At 30.8% G+C, this 21,647-nt stretch overlaps 2 protein-coding genes across 5 annotated transcripts in view; both read right to left on the bottom strand.

The window, feature by feature from the left end:
- The window catches only part of lig (ubiquitin-associated protein-like lingerer), a 498,059-nt gene that overhangs the window by 165,256 nt on the left and 311,156 nt on the right, over positions 1–21,647 (bottom strand). The window lies entirely within an intron of this gene.
- On the bottom strand, positions 3,677–21,617 carry LOC145312591 (uncharacterized). Its single transcript, XM_080151847.1, has 7 exons — positions 20,738–21,617; positions 19,817–19,979; positions 12,586–12,813; positions 11,757–11,795; positions 11,184–11,319; positions 3,947–4,360; positions 3,677–3,766 (listed from the first exon to the last, which is right to left on the bottom strand). The coding sequence occupies exons 4-7, from the start codon at positions 11,759–11,761 to the stop codon at positions 3,677–3,679; spliced, it is 645 nt and encodes a 214-aa protein (XP_080007973.1). The 5' UTR covers positions 11,762–11,795; positions 12,586–12,813; positions 19,817–19,979; positions 20,738–21,617.

Here is a 21,647-nt window from a genome sequence, read left to right as displayed (position 1 = left end):
TGTTTATATAAACAGGTTAAAAACTTTGACTGGGATAAAGAATCTAACGATCATTTTTATGCAATTACAAAAGCAATGGGATCAGAAGAATGCAATAACGATAGCCGGGAAGACACCGATGTACAATTCCTGTACACCGATGCTTCCGGTAGGGCTCTAGGGGCATGTCTAATTGGGCTAAAAATAAGGGATTTACTTCCAGTTGAATTTCCTAATCTTGAACCCATACCAGAAAAATTTTCTCCATTATTCAATGAAATTTATAGTGATAATATAGGTGTCATTTTCAAAGAAAACCATCTTTTAAAATTATTACATAAAATTAGTTTATTTTTAAACATTGATGGTATCAAGGATTATACCAGATGGTGTTTATATTTTTTTAGCTTTTGTTGTTTAAACATAGAACTTTATGCATATTTAAGTGTAATGGATGAATCCACAGAAACCATATTTAGTAGGGAAGAAATAAATAAAAAATACATATTGACAATGAATGCGTTGAGGGCAGGGACTCAAAATCTTAACGACCCTAATATTGAGACTTTTCTCCTTATGTCTTTCTCTAAATACAGCAAGAGAAATTTAAAATTAGCTTACCTGTCTCAACAGGATGGCACAGTTAAACAAGCAGTAATCAGCAGTGGATGGAATCGTCGTGCAGATACTGAAATAATATTAAGTTATGATAATCATAATTATCATTATTATGGTGTAAAAGATAGTTTTCAAATTGGATGTCATTATTATAGAAAAACAGTAAAAAATATTAGTGTACCAGATAAAAATTTATATAATATGGTAGCAAAGCTTCTAAGGACAAACGATGATTCAATTAAAGGCAGAGGAAAAATATTAGGATTTTACTCTAGAACTTTTGGACCATCTATTTTAAGAGGCACCGGTATAGCTTATTTAGAAATTATAGCCGTTTTTGATTCTATTCAATATTTTTACCCAGAAACAAAACTGGGATGTAAAACAATTGTCCTTACAGACAATATTGCAGTAATGAAAATCTTACAAAATACAAAAATTGAAAATAGTAAATCTATGCTTGACACACTTTCTCAAAAAATTATATTTACAACAACAGATAGAATAATTTTTATGGCAATTCCAACAAATGAACAACTAGCGGATTTTCTCTCCAGGCTTATCCCGGAGAGACATTACCAATTAAATTTTGGAACAGATAGGATAAAACCGGTTTATGAATGTGATTTATTTAAAATTTTTGAACCTAACCCTATTCCCAGGGATAAAGAAAATTTTAAAAACCCTAAAAATGAAACTAACATTAAAGTAATTACCAGGGGTAAAGGTCCTGAATTATTAAAAAAGTATGAAGAAGCAATGGGTACTAGGAGAAGGGGAAAAAATAAACCTAAAGCTCTCCCCCCGCCAGCACCTATTCCAGTAAATATAAACTCCAAAAGTAACGAGACCCCAAGTATGGGAGGGGTATCACACCCCCTCCCCCCTCAAAAATCTAATTATGATGGGGTTTTACCTTCAAATAATAAGGCTAGTCCACAAAATGAGACTTCAGATAGGGAAGGGGTATCACACCCCCTCCCCACATCACAACCAAAAATAAATATAGATTCAGGACAAAAATCCCTAGAAAATAGCGTATCAAATAAGGGAAGGGTATCACACCCCCTCCCCTCGCAAAAATTAAATAAAGATTTGCCTCTAGAAGCAAAACAAAATAATAATAAGGATACTGATAAGGGAGGGGTAACACACCCCCTCCCCCAACCTACTATTAGCTTGGATTTAGGTTTAAACCCACAAAATGACTTTTTTCCAATTTCGGAAAGGGAAACAAACCCCCTCACTCTTGAAAAAACTAAAAATAACATAGATATAATGTCAAACCCTCACAGTAATAAGGCAGAAAGGGGAGGAGAATCACACCCCCTCCCCCCAACATTAAATAATTCTTCAGTAGGAATGGGCTTAAGTCCAAACGTAGATACTGTTTCAAACAATAAGGAGGAAAAAAACCCCCTACCTTCATATGCAAGTGTCTCTAGGGAATTTAGTTTAGAACACCCTGAATTTTCAGAACCAGAATCAGATCAGGTTAGCAATCAATATGAAAGATCATTATTTTCATCAAAAAATAATTCAATATTAAATAAAAGACAAGCAAAACTTCAAAAAGAATTTAATAAAAAAGCAAATAGATATGAAAGGGCTAAAATAAGATCAGATTTAAGAAAATTCTATTCAAATAATTCTACAAAACAGGAAAGTAGTAACAAAACTGATTCTGAGACTGATTCTGAGAATTCAGACTCTACTCTGAATGAAGATACCATACTTAGACCTACCCTAAATCTATCTTTGGGTAATGGTCATTTTCTTAGAAAAAGTTATTTTATACAACGTCAAATAATGACAGGTTTAACAAAAAATGTGAGTCCAACTAAAATACATTATAAAAATAACTTAATTATCTTGCCAGAAGAGTTATATGATTATTTTGCAGTAGCACACCACGCTGACTTAATTCATCCGGGGATAAATAGACTTTATAATCTTATGAAAAGGACTTATTATGTAAAAGTAAAATCAGTTCTATTAGAAGCAATTAAAAAAATTATTAAGTCTTGTGCTACTTGTGCACAAACTAAAACTAATAACTACAGATTAGAAAAAGGTACAAGCATTACTGCCCATAATTTTAGAAGAAATTATTTAGTCCAAGTAGATTTGTTGGAATTCCCTTCATCCCTGAGAAAAGAAGAAAGGGTGGATAGAATAAAAGCAGTACTTATTTTCTGTGATGTAGCTACCCAGTATTTAACAGTTTTTATGTTAGAAGAAACAAAAAAATCAGACATTCAATTAGGTTTTGCACATTACGTAGCTATTAATGGACAGGTGGAAAAATTCCACAGCGATAATGGTAAAAATATAAGGAACGCAGAAAATGAAGAATTTTTAAATTCCATTGGCTCACGTTTTATAAATAGTGCCCCCTACCGTTCTGCCAGCAGGGGAAATATTGAGCGCCGTGTTAAGCTCATTCAAAATCTGATAAGGTACTACTCAGCCCATAAAGATAGTGTTCGTATAAAACAGGCAATATGTGCTACAGTAAACCAAGTTAATAATTTTAAGCTCATGGGTTTAGACTTATCACCTAATAACTTACACCACTTATCCTTATATAATTTTGATGGAAAAATAAATAAATATGATGAATTATTCAGACCTAATTTTACATTTGATAAGCTATCTCTATCTGAACGTTTCGATTTGGCAAAAACACCATTCTTGAAGATATATGAAAGAAACAAGAATAAGATTATACAAAAACATGAAAAAGAACTACGAAAACTAAATAAACATAGATATCCACACAATTTCAAAATAGGTGATCTTTGCCTAATTCGGAACGACAGAAAGAAAAAAGAACTGTATCACAAAAATAAAAATGTTTATGACTTAGAAGTATGGGTAGTGCAAGAAGTAAGCAAATTTTTAATTGATATTGTTAATATATTTACTACTGACAAAGCAAAATTATCGCCGCAGCAACTTAAAAAGATCGACGAAGGTTATGTAGGGAAATATAAGCTTCCAAAATCAATCTGTAGGCATTTTAATTTAATAACTTTGGAGGATCTGAGAGAGTGGCGAAGAATAAGTAATGAAATAACTAAACTTCGCCCCCTCCCCGACCCCCCAACTGATAGTCAAATAACACATACTGAAACTTCAGAATCATATGATCTTGGCGATGATATCTCTAAATAAGCATATAAAATGATAAAAACAACACATTTTCAAATAATAACAGACAAATTAAATCATAAAGTAGTTTAACAAAAGACAGATAAACAATACATAAATTACAGAGTAGCTTCACCGTGTAGACGTATACGGATAAGACTAGTTTTTCTAAAGTAACCAACTTGCAAATTCTTACCTTCCCCATCTCACCATCCATCCCCACACCTTTAACTAGTACAGTAGGATCCACAGGCGGCGGGTTGCTAACAGAGTAAGGAAGGTTAGAATCGTTCTTAACAGCTGAAATGTGAACGTCAGCAACACATGTAGGTAGGGTCGAATCAGAAAAATCTTCTGGAGGCGAAATAGGGTTATCTCCTGGCTCAGTGGCCACAGGCCCGGAGGTCGCTTTGTTTTCAAGGTTTTCCATGCTGGCCCACCCATCGTGGGGGCTTAGTTTGTAGAAATGATTTCGAAGGCCCGTTAAGTAAGTTTTTTTCAATGAAGATTTCTTCTCAAGCTCACCAATTCTATTAGTAGCTGTTTCCAATCTTTTCTTCAAAATTCGGTTGTAGTAACACAGAATCAGGCAAATAGTCAGGAAGCATGCCTAAAATAAAATAAAATAATTAGCAAATAACATTTCAATAATCATAAAAATAGAACATTGAAAATATGATATATCCTCAGAAAATTGTCAAAGACTACTACAAATTAATCTTAAAAAGAAATGAAATAAAATGACATAATTGAATAATAGTTATTACTATCTAGCATTAATAAATTAATACTAAAATCCATGTGTATAATTTCAATATTAAACTTTTACTGTTCAGTTCTAGCATTATTAAGCCAAAATAAATTTAAGCATAAAACACATGAGAATAACTTGAGCATTAAACATCTACGGTTTAGTTATAACACTGTTAAGATTAAAAGAATTTATGCATAAATTGCATGTAAATGATTTTAAATATTAAGCATTTATTGTTTAGTTCTAGCGACGTTAAGATTAAAAGATTTTATGCATAAATTGCATGTAAATGATTTTAAATATTAAGCCTTTATTGTTTAGTTCTAGCGACGTTAAGATTAAAAGATTTTATGCATAAATTGCATGTAAATGATTTTAAATATTAAGCTTTTATTTGTTTAGTTCTAGCGACGTTAAGATTAAAAGATTTTATGCATAAATTGCATGTAAATGGCTTTAAAAATTAAACATTTACTGTTTAGTCGTAGCAACGTAAAGATTAAAAGGATTTACGCATAAATCACACGTAAATAGTTTTAAATATTGAACTTTTACTGTTTAATTGTAGCGAAGTAAAGATTAAAAGAATTTATACATAAAACGCACGTGAATGGTTTTAAAAATTAAACTTTTACTGTCTAGCCGTAGCGGCGTAAAGATTAAAGGAATTATTACGTAAATCACAAGTAAATGACTCTAAAACATTAAATCTTCATCGCTATGAGCGAAAACTATTAAATTCGAATGAATTACTACAAATATCACATTTAAATGTTCTTCTCAATTATTTCTTTTAGCGCCGAAAAATAAAATTAAAACTTAATCGGATAAATACCATCTAAATGACAACATTATTTCTGGTTTTTTTTAGATAAATCTTTGAGTACTTTTCATACTAAAATTAAGTACATTAGTCACAATTTAGATTATTTTCTTAAGTAAAACAAAATGAAATAGGACTAAAAATGATTAATGCAACAATTCATATTAAAATGTTTTCTCATAAAAAGATTTAAAACATTTTGACATTTATACATATTTGAATAAGTTTAGATATAACATTAAGTAATAGCAGATATTTCTTGTTAAAAAATTAAAAAGTTTTTTGAGACTGACAGATAAATTAAATAAGAGATGCTACGCTGCCTCGCTATTGTAAGGCCCGTAACGAACCATTCAACTTTTTACAACCCTTTTAAAGTATCTTTTTATACACGAATAGAATAGAGAATAGTTTTCTAAAAATGAATTTTTGAGTCCTAATAAAAAAACTGTTAAATAAAATATTTAAAATCAAACATATAAAAAACAACAGTTTATGATACTTTACACCAACCAATCAAATAAAAGATAAATACTATTAAGAGTTAAGCTGCGTAATACTACTTATTAAGAATACTATAAAAATACTATAGAAAATTAAGGAAATACAGACAAATGAGAGAATATAGACTAATATAAACTATGATAATTTTTAAAGATATTTATTCAAATCTTATCCTTTTTCTCTAGGTAAATTTTGGGGCTAGCAAATAGAGGGGAGGTAAGCCTAAACATTAGCGATACACCTTTAGTAATAAGCAAGTGAATAATAGAAAAGCTAGTGAATCATATAAATATTATCAAATATGTTATTAACAAAAACACTAACCCAATGTTGATTTCATTTATTAATAAGGAGTTGGAAGTACTCAAAACCACTCTTAAGATATATAATAAATTCTTGCAAATTTGGAAGGCAATAAATAGGCGTAAAAAAGTAATTTCATCTGAATTTCTTTTCAAAGAATTAGAACACCTTGACTTTTTTCAGAAGATTTTTAAAACTATATTTATCTTTAATAAACAAATCAAAAGTGACAACTGTAAAATAAAACTCTATGGTATAATTATATTTGCAAATTCATTGATTATTAAATACATCAAACAAAGTAAATCAAAGTTTCTAATTGAGCACCCTAATTATAGCTTTCCAACATTATCATAATAATTGGTTTTAAATATCTCCAACTCCTAAATCTGAATTAATATTCATTTAAAACAAAGCCACTACATAACTAAACCAATGTCTGACGTACTGAAAATTAGATTAATATCTGACAAAGCAAAAGTCCCATATAAAGCTTACCAAAAAAGCGCTGGGTTTGATTTGTTTTCTGCCGAAAATTTAACAATTAAACCACATCAAAGACAGCTAATTTTGACAGATATCGCAGTACAATTACCTAAAAACACTTATGGAAGGATAGCACCTAGATCAGGATTATCATATTTTCACAGCATTGATATAGGGGCAGGGGTAATTGATGAAGATTTTAGGGGTAACATTGGGGTTTTACTTATAAATAATGGGAATAAAGCTTTTCAAGTTAGAGTACATGACAGAATAGGCCAGTTAGTAATAGAGAAGATTTGCCATCCTAAAATAGAGGTAATAGACGAAATACCACATACGGTCAGACAAAATAGAGAACCAAATAAGAAAAATAAAGGTTTTGTTAGTATAGATGAAATACCAAGGACAGTCAGACAAAACAAAGAGACAGTTAGGGGAAACAAGGGGTTCGGCAGTAGTGGGGTAAGAAATAAAGCGCATGTAAGTGATTCCTGTCATTACAAAACTAGGTCTCAAAAAAGATAAATGTACATAAAATTAGCAACACAAGAAATTAGGGAACATTTTGCAATTTTAAAACTGATACTCAATGATTTCGACTCCTTTTTAAACTTGTGGGAATGTATATTATTAGTATGTAATATCACAAGTGATTCTAGACTAAATTATCATAAAGAACAATTTAAATACGTAAATTCTAAAATAAACAATCTCATTACATTGTGTAGGAAGGTAAAAACATCTGACAACATAAATATAGCTTTTCAAGTAATATTTTCCTGGAGCGCAACTACTACAAAACTAATAAGTAAAGCGTATGAAGACTTTGATAGACAAATAATATTTTATAAGTGGGCATTTTTTGACAAATCTTAAATAGTTTTATAATGTGTATCCCAAGAAATTCTCATGTTTTTACAAATGCCAATAAAATTGAAATAGAAATTAACATTATTCAGCAAAACTTGCATTTGATTAATCTTCGACTATTAATAAATCAAACTCTGAGATTCCTGCAAAATAATATATCCAGGATAGAAAATGAACAGCAAATAAGGGAAAGACGAAAAAAATGCAAATGTAAACGTAAATACGAGGAAAAAGTGTTCAATATAATAAGGTCTTCATACAAAGCTGCTTTAAAATTTAGCAAATATATAAGAATCAGTTCACAAACAATAATTAGGCCTTATAGACAGCTCATACTATTAGAAATTATAAAACTTTTCAAAAAAACAGTCCTAGATCTAAACAAAAAAGCAGCTCTGTATTTAGAACCTAAATAAGTTGAACATCTCTTTCTCTTTTAATATTTTTTTTCTCATTTTCAGTCAAACAAATAACAACTAAAAGTGTTATACTATCATGGATATTTTTTTATTCAATATCATGGAAATTTTTTTTTAATATCATAGAGTAATATTCAAGTCATAAAAGTACACAAAATTGGGACTCTAATATTGAAAATTCTCCTAACATTTTAGCTCTAATCATAATATCAGATAAATAAAAGAACATATTAGTTTAAAAAATCCAAAAGCAAAAAAGCGATCACAAATATATTTTCCGTTTATATTATTTACTGTTTTATTTGGACATTGGTTCATTGCTATTTATTGTTCCTCTTGGCTAGGGATGCGAATCAAGCTCACGAGTAAACCTCAGTGACCTGTCATTAACTAATTTCTATTGGATAACAAAATGCTGTATAATAATGCGCTAAATTAAAATTCTTTCCAATACAAATCTTACAATATAAAATAAATCTAACCTTTTAATAACAATTATTAATAAATTATTACGCCGTTTTAAAAACAAATAAAAAACAATTTTCCAACATTTATTGAAGAATTAATTTAGAAGCATTAAAGACAATATTTCAAACTCAAGGAAAACTGCCGCTGGTTTTCTCACAGATTCTGTTGGAAATTGAATCGAATCTTCGACGGATATACGCAATGTAGTCATTCGAATATTCGATAAAACCATCCCCAAAGGTATCAGGTTTAGAATCATCTGGAGTGAAACGGCTGACCCACTCAAATTCTAGGTCAAGCAACTCTCTTCTAAAATTATCGCGATCAGTTTGAGAAGCTAAATCTCCAAATTCTCCGTTTTGTAAACCCACCACAAGTTTGGCTATATTTCTAGTGAAATCACCATAAATAACTTTTAGAGCCTCGCGGCTAGCAAATGTAGACATTTTCTCAATAAGCAACCAAACACAACTAAAATAAAACCAAACAAACCAAGCAAACATCAATTAAAATACAAAGATAAACCAAATCACGCGCAAATTAAACGCGCCAAATAACAAAGGTTTATTAGCTACCACCTGGAGAAATAAATAACACCCCCTTTTTTAAACCAATTAAAATAATAACTAATCTACATAACAGCTGCGGGCAGCTAGACAATAAAAAAGGCGGCAAAATTATTAAACAAATCTTAGAAAGTATCATATAAAATAAAATAGATAAAATAATTTTCACATTTATTAATGTATATTTGAAACACAAATAATTTGTTTAAACATGAAAAACGCAGAGCTGATGCATCTCTACATCATCTTCTACAGACTTCAACTTAGCAAGTTGAACATCCTCAGTTTCTCCCGGCAAAGGCCGACAGAGCAAGACCCTTGCGACTAAAGTTTCTTGAACATCCAATAGTCTAACCACCTCCTGTCTATCAACGGTAGGGTCAGAGGTTTCAACCCTCATTTGCAGATATCTATGTGCATTCCTCATGACGTTAGTCAAATCCTCCCAAATTAATCTAACAGTTTCGCTTGCAGCCATTCTTTATAAATATTTACTAACAAACTAAAAATACAACCAAATCCAGAAAACATTAAAACTCTGTGAGCACGCCAGATGAGAATACGCGCGCGCAAGGACAAATAAACCATCCATAAAACGAAAATAAAATAGATCGGAAATATTTTCAATAAAAATACAAAGATAACCTAATTAACGCGCAAATTAAGCGCGCCAATAGGAATTTATTTGAGACAGGTTAGAGAGGTGTTACTTGTGAGCAATGCGCTTTATTCTGTTGGTATAAAATAGTTTGCAATGGGTATGATTTTATCATTTATATTTTCTGTTTGAAAAATGTCGTTTGCAGAAAATGTGCTGGAAAATTCTAAGGCCTTACTTGTAAATGACCTTAATTTTGAAAATTTGCAAGCTCATATTAAGGCTTTATTGGATAAAGTGTTGGATGAAGTTAAATACGAGAGTGTGACCAGGTTCAACAATCCTGAATTGCCTATGAGAGTTAGGGAAGGTTTCCTTACAGGATTTCATGCACGTTTGGAACGCTTATATAGTGTCTTTCTCTCACTATATCCCAGCTATGGTGACGATCGCGAGACCATTGTCGTTCGCCTGAGACCTATTATTGATGAATATTTACGCCTACGCGAAGAATTTTTTATTAATATGATTATAAATTAATTTGTTCTTTTCTGCTAATAAATATAATATATTGTTAATTTGCATTTCAATATAAAGGTTGGGTGAATTTTTCAATATTTGAATCAAACAAGTATAAATGCTAGGTTTCGTGATTTTTCTTCTTTTAATCATTTATGAAATAAAAACCTATGTTTTAAAACTAATTGCATTTCTATAAAATATACTTAAACACTGATTTTTGACGACAATTAAAAAGGATATATCAAATTTTCAGAATAAAAACTAAAATAAATATGCATCATATGTATGTATTGAGCACTGTTTACCATCAAACAAATGAACAATTTTTTGAGAATCAACTTAATTATCCAATTTTTGATAAAAACGGAAAAGTTAAAGTCCTAGATACCCCTGAAATTTTTTCAAAGGTTTTCCAACTAAAATCACAATTGAAAACTATTTGCCTGGATTTAAGGACAATGGAGACCTTTACAAGAAGAGATCTTAGGGGTATCATAGACCTAATACCACGTTTTAAATATCATAGTGAACAAATGCATACATTTTACGATAGACTGATAGATAAAGTGATACTGACAGCTTGTGAAAGAACAAGATATTCTTTATACCTTGCTGAAAAAATTGAGGACATTGATAAACTTTATATATCTTTTCAGCAAGAAGTGCACCTTTATAATAAAGGTATGGGTTTCATTACTAGGGCTATACAGCCTCATAATAAAAAAGGCCCATATGAAAAAGACAGCCAAAAACAAATAGATATGGAAAGTGATTAAATGAAACAAATAATCTTTAGTGAAAAAATATATTAAATGTATTATGTATTAAAAAAATAATCTTTATGTAAATACTATCATGTCAAATATTTGAAAATAAGTGTTGAAATGCAAATAATAATAAAGAAAAAACTTTTGTTTTGCTTTTTTAAAAGGGGAGAGGTATAAATGAATATAAATTCTAATATCAGTCAAGCGGGTATCGAATTTGAACCTAGCATAAGGCCTAAAAATAGTATATATAAAAAATCCATGGTAGAACAAAAAATTTAAAGAAAATTAAGAAAATAAAATAACTGATATCAAAATAAATATTTCTTTTCCCATTAAAAAGCAGAATTTACCTTTAAAGATAGACTAACTATCAAAGAAATAGAGCAGAAACCAAGGTCGTAGCCCGGAATCGAACCAAAAGTCGAAAAGTCGTCTTCGGACATGAGATCTCCCAAACCATAGTAGAACTCATATTCAGATGAATTCCTAAAAATATATATTAACAATTAGTTTCTTGTAATACAAAAATAAAAAATAAGTTTGCTTCTAATCGTTCTTAAAAATCTAAACCCAGAACTAAATATGTCATAAGCATTATCCTAATTATCAAAAGTAAAAAGTTTTTTTTTGCCATTATCCTAACTATTAAAAGTAAAGAAGTTTATTGCCATTATATTAACTAGTCAAAGATATAAAACATTTTTTTTTGTTACCATTATGTGATCTAAGCTTAGTTTTAAAACTTCTAATCTAAGAAATATAAGCAAAAAACTTACTCGCAGTCACAAATAATATTCCTCACGAAAAAGTTATCACACTGTTCCACTAAACTATTTTCACTCATATTTTTTTTTATGGTTATATTACTTTTAACGGAAATGAGTCGTAGAATAAAACAGTGCTAAAACTTGAATAAAACTAACCTCATAAATTAATAGCCAATCATAATAACAGTAATGTTCCTAAAAAACAGCAAAATTTAATCATTAGCAATTTGTATTAGTAAGCAAAAAGACATATGACAAGTAACTAAAGACAAACATTGAAATTGGTATAGCAAATATAACAAAAACGATTCTTTTTATCATAAGTTTTTTTTACAGCAAACAATAATTTTCTCCGCGATTTTGAAAAAACATATTAAATCATTTAACTTGAGAGATATATGGATTTTGCTCAGAGTAAAATCAAGAATAAATTTAAATGAGTAAACAGTTTTTTAATACTAATTAATTTTAACGACTAAGGGTATTATACTTTAAGAAAGTGTGCGCCAAAAAGTGTGAAAGCATTTTTTCTCTAGTATGAATGGGAAACATTATGAATAAAATAGTGTGAGAAAATGAGTGAATATGATTTTTATGTGTAGAAAAAAGCGAAAATAATATAAGGCAAATTTTTTTTACAGTGATATGTTTGTATGAATTTTTTTTTACAGTATATTGTATGCAATTTTTTTTTGTGTGAATTAGAAAGTTTTAAGTGCGATATATTAAATGAGTAAAAATAGTCTGTGTGAATACAAATGAACCAAAAAACATTTTTTTTTATGAGTAAATGAGTCAAGTAAAATATGAGTGTTTAGAATGAAATAAGATGAATGAGTTGAATAAAACATTAAATAAATTTGCGCTGTCTAGAAGTCATAATATTTTGAACAAATTAGCCATATTTCTTTTGAATAAAATGCATTTTTATGATTCAGGAATGTAGGGATAAAATTAAGAAAATTTGAGAAAAATAAAATAATACCTTATTATGATATAACACAGTAGGAATCATTTTGTGCTACAGGGGCTAGCTCCCCTGATATTTCTCCTCTCCCACTCACTCCTTCACTCCCGCTCACTCTCTCACTCCTACTCCCGTTCTCCTCCACGTCTCTCTCCACTCCTCCTTCTGCCGGCTGACTCCTCCTCCTCCCGAGGAACCAGGAAGCAGCAATGGCCCAAAAGCCATTAAACTGCTCCCTGGATAAAACTAAAATAGAAAAGAAAGGATTATTTAAATGAGTAAAATTACAGATAAAATGGGAGGTAAAGGAAAATGTAACGTTATAGCTTTCGGTGGATCTTTCTTAAAAAAGATATTTCCAAAGGAGGGTGGTGCTCCAAATATTAGGTATTATAGGGTAACAAACCTCCAGGAACTATATGACGGTAGTAGGAGAGACTTACTACAAAACATTCTATATGATATGCCCAAGCATGTGACTAACAAAACAAAATTCCTACTAAATGTGACTAACAATAGTCTTTACTTCAACCAATATATTGCTAACCCAAAAAACCATAACCCAGTAGCAGAAATTCCATTTGACCCTCAAAAGCTTGACACTTTTCCACTCTTGCTGAGAAGATTCTTAACCTTTCTGATAAGGCTGTTGAAAAGAAATGATGTCAAAGTTGATGAATTGGGAGAAAGAATTGTTTTTCTCCCAAATCATCCAAGATTTGTTTTTGAATGTTGCAAAAAACACCCAAGGGCTGACCACAAAAAGAATGATGAAAAGGTTAAGAATCTTATCAGAACAGAGATTGAGTATTGGCAAAAGGAGGGGGTTAACATCATAGTACAGAAGCCGCTATCGGACTGGCTCGCTTTCGTTCTACCAGAATTAAACCTAGTGGAAATTCTTGAAAAAAGTGATGGCATCAAAAAATGGTTTTTGAAGAAAAAAACAACATTTGCCAGAAAAAGGGTTTTGAAACACCATGGTTTTGTAAGGTTAATTCTGAAGGAAATTATGGCGAGCCAGGACAATGGCCTTCATATTGCACCCGATTATACTCAAGCATGGAGGAAATACATCGAATCATATCTAACACCAAATGCTAACCCAATGCCCAAGGCTAGAATAAAGATTAACCAAACATATGATTCTTTCAGACCATAAAGAATGTCTTTCCCAAGCAAGTTACCCACGTACATTTTGACTTCATATAACGGACGACCAGTGACTGAGACATATGGGTTTAAAATAAAGAAAATTATTACAAGAGACTTTTTAGACTTGGGGAAAGCATTTAAAGATATGGGAAATCTTGAAACAGACGTGTGCTGCATTTTAGATATCCAATCTATAATCAGAGAGCATATAGAATTCCTTAAAATAGGGCAGATTGTATCACCTTTTGCATCAGGAGTAGTTATCCAAGGTTTTATAAACCATCTAGATGTCAAGGAAAGGACAGAAAAAAATCTTGAAACCATAATATACCTGAACCCCCCTATCTTCTCATACCCCATGTCAGACGTAGACTTAGCAGTACAGGAATTCTATGCGCACTTTGAAGATAGAGTTTTAGATTGGCAGCTTATATTTAAGGTAGCAAAAATGAATACATTAGCTTCTTGTGGATACACGAGAAGTTGTAAGTGGATCAAGGATAAGCCTAACCAAGTGTGGGGTTTTGAAAGGACATTGCTCAACGGCCATCATTTGATACACCATGAATCTATGGTCATGGGGTGGACTATAGGGATACACTGTTGTTTATACCAAATGTCCATAGGCAGAAAGCTACAGCCTCAAGAAATATATTCATTTTTAAGATACCCAAATTAATATGCCATTAAGTTTTTTTTGCAAGTTTTTATGAAATACAATAGTTTTTAATTTTTGTTATCAAATTTTTTTTCCTACTTCCTTCTTAAAACAAGATATTCCTAATAATACTTTAAGACAAATTATGGTCAAGAAAAATCATAAATCTTTTATTGCTAAAACTTTATTATTTCTTTAGAATGAAGTTGCTGGTTTTAATAATATTCCATCTACAACTAACAAGAAGCCTAGACCCAAAAGAGGTAGATTTTCTAGGACGTAGTCATCTCCTACCCACCACAGCTTATTCTGAATATTACTATAACCCGCAAGCTTTATCTATTGAAATATTAGATGAGTCAGATTGGAAATCAATATCCAGAAAATATGCAGGATCAACTATACTACAAAAAATCACTGAGTTTCTGGGACTTGATTTCCAATCAAAAGGTTTGGGGGAAATATCCTATGCATTAAGTGACCTAACAAATCACCTAAAAAGATTAAATAGGCCTCAAGAAGCACTGAGTTGTAAAATAGCAAATTTTGATGCACTACTTATCGAAATAGAAAATATTATTAAAGATCATGCTGCACAGGATACATCCCCAAAACCATTAGTTAGGAATAAAAGAGGAAAACGGCCAAGGACTAAAGCAGTAGTTAATTATCAAGCTTGGAGTTATGAGACTAGCTACAATAAAATTTTCCAAGGAAATCTTATTTTTAATGACCTTTCTGAACAAGAAAAAAAGAATTACATTATCAATACTGCACTTTATTTTGGGCAGAAAAACAGGAGAAACATGTTAATTAAAATATTTAAAAAGGCAAATTGGGAATATTCAGAACTTGATTCAGAAAAGAAATTAAGAATAAGATATCGGGTACATTTGGCACAAAAGCTAGGTATTGATTATTTTCCTGGACAAATATGGAGGGATTGGGTTGAAAAAAATAAGAAAAGGAGCAGAAATAATCAGGATTTAATTGACCAGGAAATTAATCAATACAACATAGCCAATAATGTTAAAACTGACGAACAGATTGACAATACACATGTTGATAATGAGGACGATATACCTATCAATATTGACAATTCTTTTGATAATGTGCCCACTATTGATTCGGATGATGATATGGAGGGTACACTAGACGAAGAATCAGATGTTTCAGGTAATGCACAATCTCATGAAAAGGTCATTATAAAAATCGATCACAGAACCGGTCCAACAGATCGAAAAGACGATTTTGTAATTGATAACTCACCCATTAGGAACAAAAACATTATTAGGAATCAGGTAACTAAGGATCAAACTCCTAGTTCAGGTGAAATAGAACCTACTTTAAATATACCATCAGTAGATAAAGTTCCAGAAACAGGTGATATATCATTTCAAGAAACAGATAGTACAAACAATATTATACCTATCGAAACATCTGACGACAGTAAGTTATTTGTACCTATAGAAACATCTGATGACAGTAAGTTATTTGTACCTATAGAAACATCTGATGACAGTAAGTTAATTGTACCTATAGAAACATCTGATGACAGTAAGTTATTAATACCTATCGAAACATCTGACGACAGTAAGTTATATGATAAAACTCCATTAAATACAGATATAACTCCACAACAAGTAGGTGGTAATTTTGCAAATAACATAGCCAGCACAGATAATAATAAACAGACTAACCAACAGACAGACGAAAAAATAGATAGTTTAGAGTTAGATCACTCTGACAATAAGTTCTTAGAGGAAATAGAGAGTATAGGAGATACAGACGACATTGAAGAAAAGGAGATGGAAGTTATGATAGATAGAGAGGATCCTAGCAGGAAAGTATCAGATGAAATAGTAAATAGTCTAGATAGTTCTGACATGGATTTGACTGACGGTGAGAGTACCTCTGATGGTAGTCAAGACAATCCTGGAAGGATGGACTGGACTGACAAAAATAAACATAATTTTATACCAGTTCCAGAGGATAATTTGATTATGGATAGTGAAGAAAATAATCTAGGTTCTAGTAATAATCTAAGGGATAGTTCCAGAATAACAACTGGCACTAGGGATAGTTCCAGAATCACAACTGGCACTTTAAATAAAAAAGACCAAGAAGTACAGACGGACATTACTAATAATTTTAATTTTGACAATGGCAATTCTATTAAAATGTTTAATAAGCAATTACAACAAGTTCAAAATGAAAGTAAAGAAAAAATTGAACAAATTAATCTAAAATTACAGGGGAAAGAAAAACTATTGATAGACACGACTAGAGAGAAAACTTGTTTAGAAAATGAAAAAAGTGAGTTGATTAAAGAAAAAGATAGGTTAACTGAAGAGTTAAGTACTATTACTATGCAAAGGGATAATTTTCAAACATTATTAGCAAATGAGAAGGAAGAGAAGGAGAGAGAAAAAAAGGAGAAGGAAGGATGTTTAGCAGAAAAGGGCGTTTTAAGTAGAGAAAATAATATATTACAGGAAGGGATAGATAGGAGAGATGAAGAAACTAAGACTAAGTCTAACAATTTGGGTGAAAAGGATAGAACAATAGCCTTGCTAAGTTTAAACAACCAGGATTTAACGGATAAAATAAAGTTAAGCGACAGTAAACTTGAAAACAAACAATTAGAATATGAGAGATTATTAAATGAAAAGTCAATCCTTGAGGGTAAAATTCTTGAAAAAAGGGAAATAATCAGTGAAAAGGAACGGGATATTCGGTCAAAAGATAATGAAATTAAAAAATTAGTGGGCAACATTTTTGATATTAGGTCACAACAGATAAAATTAATTGAAGAATCTAGATATACTATTGACTTTTTAAAAGCGGAAAGAAGTTGGACAGAAAGACAAGACAAAGAGATTATTAATGGTTTAAAAGAGGAGAATAGGCAATTAAGACTAAATAAGAGAAGTGAAGGTGAAGAATTATCTGCAATTATGGATCCTAAAAATCATGATATAACTAGAACGGTAGGATCAGACCAGGAATCTGACATGCTTATTGACAATTTTTCCGACGATGTATACAAAGAACTGTCTAATAAGATAGAAACTTTACCCGAGAAAATTAAACAAAATATTTTGGACAATATTAATGACAAATTTAAGACACTATCTGATGACTTAAGGACAAATAGGCTAACTATATCTAAGCTAGAAAGGAGGATGCCCAGGGATCTCCCATCGGATGGTACCATAGTATTCCAAGAAAAATCTGATATACCAGTTACAAGTAGGGCAGTTAGGGTCCAAAAAATAATTGACGCTTTAAAAGGAAAAGATTCAGATTTAACCGAAAAAGTACATAGTAGAATTATGCATGAAATTTTATTAGTAAAATCATTTTTGGAATATGTGGTCCCAACCGATGAGAAACCCAAGATCATCAACCCTCTTATTTTTAGCACTTGCAATGCTTTAAATGCCCAAAATCCTCCCCTAGCCATACTATATCAGGACGAAACTATACAATATTACAAAAATAATCATGATAAGGGGTACAAATATGAACCAGTTTTTTTCGGTCTTACGCCAAAGTATAAATTAGACAAGGATTCAGTTTATTCACCAGAATTTCCCCCAAACAAAATTTGCAATAGAGTCATAATAATAGGAAAGTCCATTTATTGTACAGAAAAGGAAACAAAATTTGAAGATTTAACATGTGCTGTTGATACCAAACATATATGTGACTATATTTTTGATTTCAGAACAGGGGCAAATAGAAAACTGATTCTTGGTCTAAAATATACTTGTAACGAAGATTGTGAAATCATAGGACAGTCAGGTGGTCTTATAACAAAATTTATAATCACCAATGAAATAATAAAAGAGTATTTTCACGTGCCAAGAATTGGGGATGTATGGGCCACGATTTTGACATTTTTTAAAACGTGGTCTTGGACGATATTAGCCTGGCTTAGCTTTACTGGTTTCAACTCATTTATCATAATATATTCCTGCCTAGTAAATTTTTTCTTTAAAGGGGCTACAAGAGAATTTCGCTGGTTTCCTATGAGTAAAAAAGATTTAACAAACTTAGTTAAGTGCATATGCTGCCGCAAACAAGATCCCTTGCCGGCGCAATATGAATTGATACCAGTAAGACCCAACCAGGTAGTAGTCACACAAGATGACTAGTTACAAGTTAGTAAAATGACAATATGACAACTCTTACAAATAATGACTAATTATGATAATTAAAACTACTGCTGACACGACAAAAGACTAACTAACTAATTATTTTTTTTTAGCGACTAAAAATATTTCAATTATTCAACTATTAAAAAATAATCCTAAGCTTAGATCCATAAAATTTTATAAGTAAGTATCTATTAAAAATAGAATAGAATCACGACAGGTATAATTTCTAATCATACTAGATTTATATAAAAAATAGAACTACTATTACTAGAGTTTTTTGAAACAAATAATTTAGAAAAAAACTATTGGCTGATCCTGAATAATACCGCCTTGCGGACCCTATCATTAATAATGGTAGGGGGATAATCTTGCTTTCTTTCCCCGACTGGTCAAGGATGGGTATCAAACAAGACTCAGTCATCAGAAAATCTAAATTATATGTTTCAAAATATAAGTAGCCCAACAATAACAAGCAAAATGTAAAGAAAAAGAATACCAAAAGAATAAGTGCCTAAAATAACCTTTTTTTTAGGTAACTAATCTAAAGACAACATCAATAAGTAGCAAAAAGCCTACATAACTATAAAGAAATATAGTTTCCTTAATTAGATCGAAATAAAAAGTAGTTATTGAATAAAAAGTTAACCACAAAGGTTAAAAAATTAACTAAATAACTATTTTTTAGTTACAACTTCTATAAAAGCGAAAATTTAAAGGATAAACTATTTATCATTACTATGCATGTGAAATAGGGAATAGTTGTGTACACAAAACCATTAAGGTTTAATTTAATCAAATAGGTTAAAATACAACTATTTTCTATATCAATATCGATAAAAGCGAAAATAAACTGTAATAAGCAATTTTTTTTGCATTATGCTAAAAAGAAATGTTTGAAACAACAAATAAAAAGTCAATTATGCTCTGGGAATTTTATGTGTTGATTCAAACAAACCTTCCTCTGTTAATTTTTCCCCATATAAAAAGAAACAGAGAAGGCTAGTGTTATAAAAAATAAAGTAAGTAACATTTTTTAATTTTAATTAACTAAGACTATGTCACTTTTCTAATTATATTGTTTGTCACCAATTTAATTATATTTTGTCACTTTTTATATATACGTAGAAATTGTCACTTAGAAAGTAAAAATATTGTAGCTAAATAAAGTATATAAATCAGAAAAAATGAGAAAAAAAAGCATTAAAAGTCTTTAAAAAACCAAAAAAAAAAAAAAAAGAATAAAAGATAAAAAAGTAAATTTTTTTAAGATTACCTATTTTTAAAACTGCCAGGACCAAAGTGAGTACCCCCAAACCTAAGATAGAGAAAAGGGTATCATTAGGGATGGGGGAACTACACTCGCAGGACGGACACTCATAGGACGGGTCAAGGGAAGGAAACCGTAGTCCAAGGCGATGGTACTCCCGCAGTTGCCTCTGAAATAAGTCCATTATTAGTTTAGAAATTAAAATTTTACGTTTTAATTAAGATCCTAATATGATTAAAATTATGATTTAGTTTTTATGCTCTAATTAGGGTTTTTGTTATGATTAAAATTATATGATTCTAATTCTAAACATTGCAGTTATGTGAGACCGGACGGATACGTGACTATGGCATGAGAGGGGTGCTAGCTGGTCCTGAAGAGTAGCGGTCCTCAAAATAGGCTGACAAGCAGATGGAGGATTCGGGCATGGATTTTAGGCCGCGGATATTGGTTAGCAACACACTGGTGTCAACGAAAATCAAACCTGAATATCCTACATACAGTTGCAACCACATATGATACCTAAATATCATATACACAGTTGATACCTGGATATCTTACACACAGCTACCACCACACACTACACCTGGATGGTTTACAAGTGTGATTAAGACAATTTTCAACAAAATGGCATTTTTGTCTTTCATTGCCATTGATGGTTACCACCTGGAGCAGAGTATTACATACTTTCATTACCTTGATTGTCTGAGAACTCGCTGCACAAGTAGGCATAAAACCTACCTACCTTACCTCAGAAGCAGTTGCGCCAGCAGCAACAAAAAACCTGCATCATATCATCGACATGGAGCTCAAGAACAGCAGTGTTTACAAGAGAACCTACCTCAGTACAAAATCTATAAAGAACTCTGTACTCCTAAAAGGGAACCACATTAATAGAAAAAAGTTAAAATTGTCTCAAAAAGCAACCTGAATCATAAGCCGAACGCCCTCCCCGTCTCTGTCAGCTGCGAGGTCCGCTACTAGGGAAGGGTTAAACAAATTAAGGAGGTTAATTTCTTGCATTGTTAACCCCACACTAGCGGCGACCCTCGCAACTGCCATGGTCTCGAAAAAAACAATAAGTCCGTAAATTTAATCTGAAAAAAATTTAGAACATTAAAAAAAAAAGCACAAAAGTTGAAAAAAAGAAGAAAAACTATATTATCGATATATTATAACATGTCCTATATTATTCGTTATCACTAGTTAATAAGGAAAAGTATTCAATATACGTCCCAAGATAGTTTTTATCACAAAATGATCAATTTTTACTTATAAAATAAAAAGAAAATTTTCTCTTAAGCTTCATTTCATGTGATACATAAATTTTAACGTAAAATATGTTGCGCGGCATTCAAGCGCAAACTTTAAAAAAGACGACATTTTTTTCGTATAAGGAATACTTTTACATATTTTTATTATTCTTGATTTTCAATTGCAATCTTATAGTGAGACATATATATATATATTATTAGTTCAAAAGAAAATTATTAAAGAGAGCAAACAAAAAAAGATTAAAATTATAGAAAAACTACAAAAAAAGCCACAAAATATAAAAAGAACAAAAATTGTTGCAATTGAAATTAGTATTTTGATATGTCAATCCTTAAAAATTTTTTAGCAAGAGATAGGTGGCAAAAACAAAAACACAATTTATGGGGAATTGTGTTTCTCATTTTATTTGGGGGGTACATGCATTATAATTCATGGTTTTTCTATTTACAGAACCCTTTTTATCCATAAATTATAATGCATTTTCTTTAAAATAGACATTTTAAGTTCGATAATTATAGAGTGGCCTAGCTTCTGTATGAGTATGTTTTCTTTCTAGAATATT

Source organism: Acartia tonsa, chromosome 2 (genome assembly GCF_053477335.1).
Source record: "Acartia tonsa isolate MP-2025a chromosome 2, ASM5347733v1, whole genome shotgun sequence".
NCBI classification, from domain to species: domain Eukaryota; kingdom Metazoa; phylum Arthropoda; class Copepoda; order Calanoida; family Acartiidae; genus Acartia; species Acartia tonsa.
The sequence above is the reverse complement of the archived record's forward strand: the minus strand, read 5'-3'. Positions and strand labels throughout refer to the sequence as shown.

Bases quoted from the DNA above. Each gene is read 5' to 3' on its own strand.
- LOC145312591 (XM_080151847.1), bottom strand. The intron at 4,361-11,183 runs GTAAATTCTGCT...ATTTTATTTTAG, and splicing joins TAGTTAGTCTATCTTTAAAG to GCATGCTTCCTGACTATTTG. The intron at 3,767-3,946 runs GTAAGAATTTGC...ATGCTTATTTAG, and splicing joins TGGATGGTGAGATGGGGAAG to AGATATCATCGCCAAGATCA.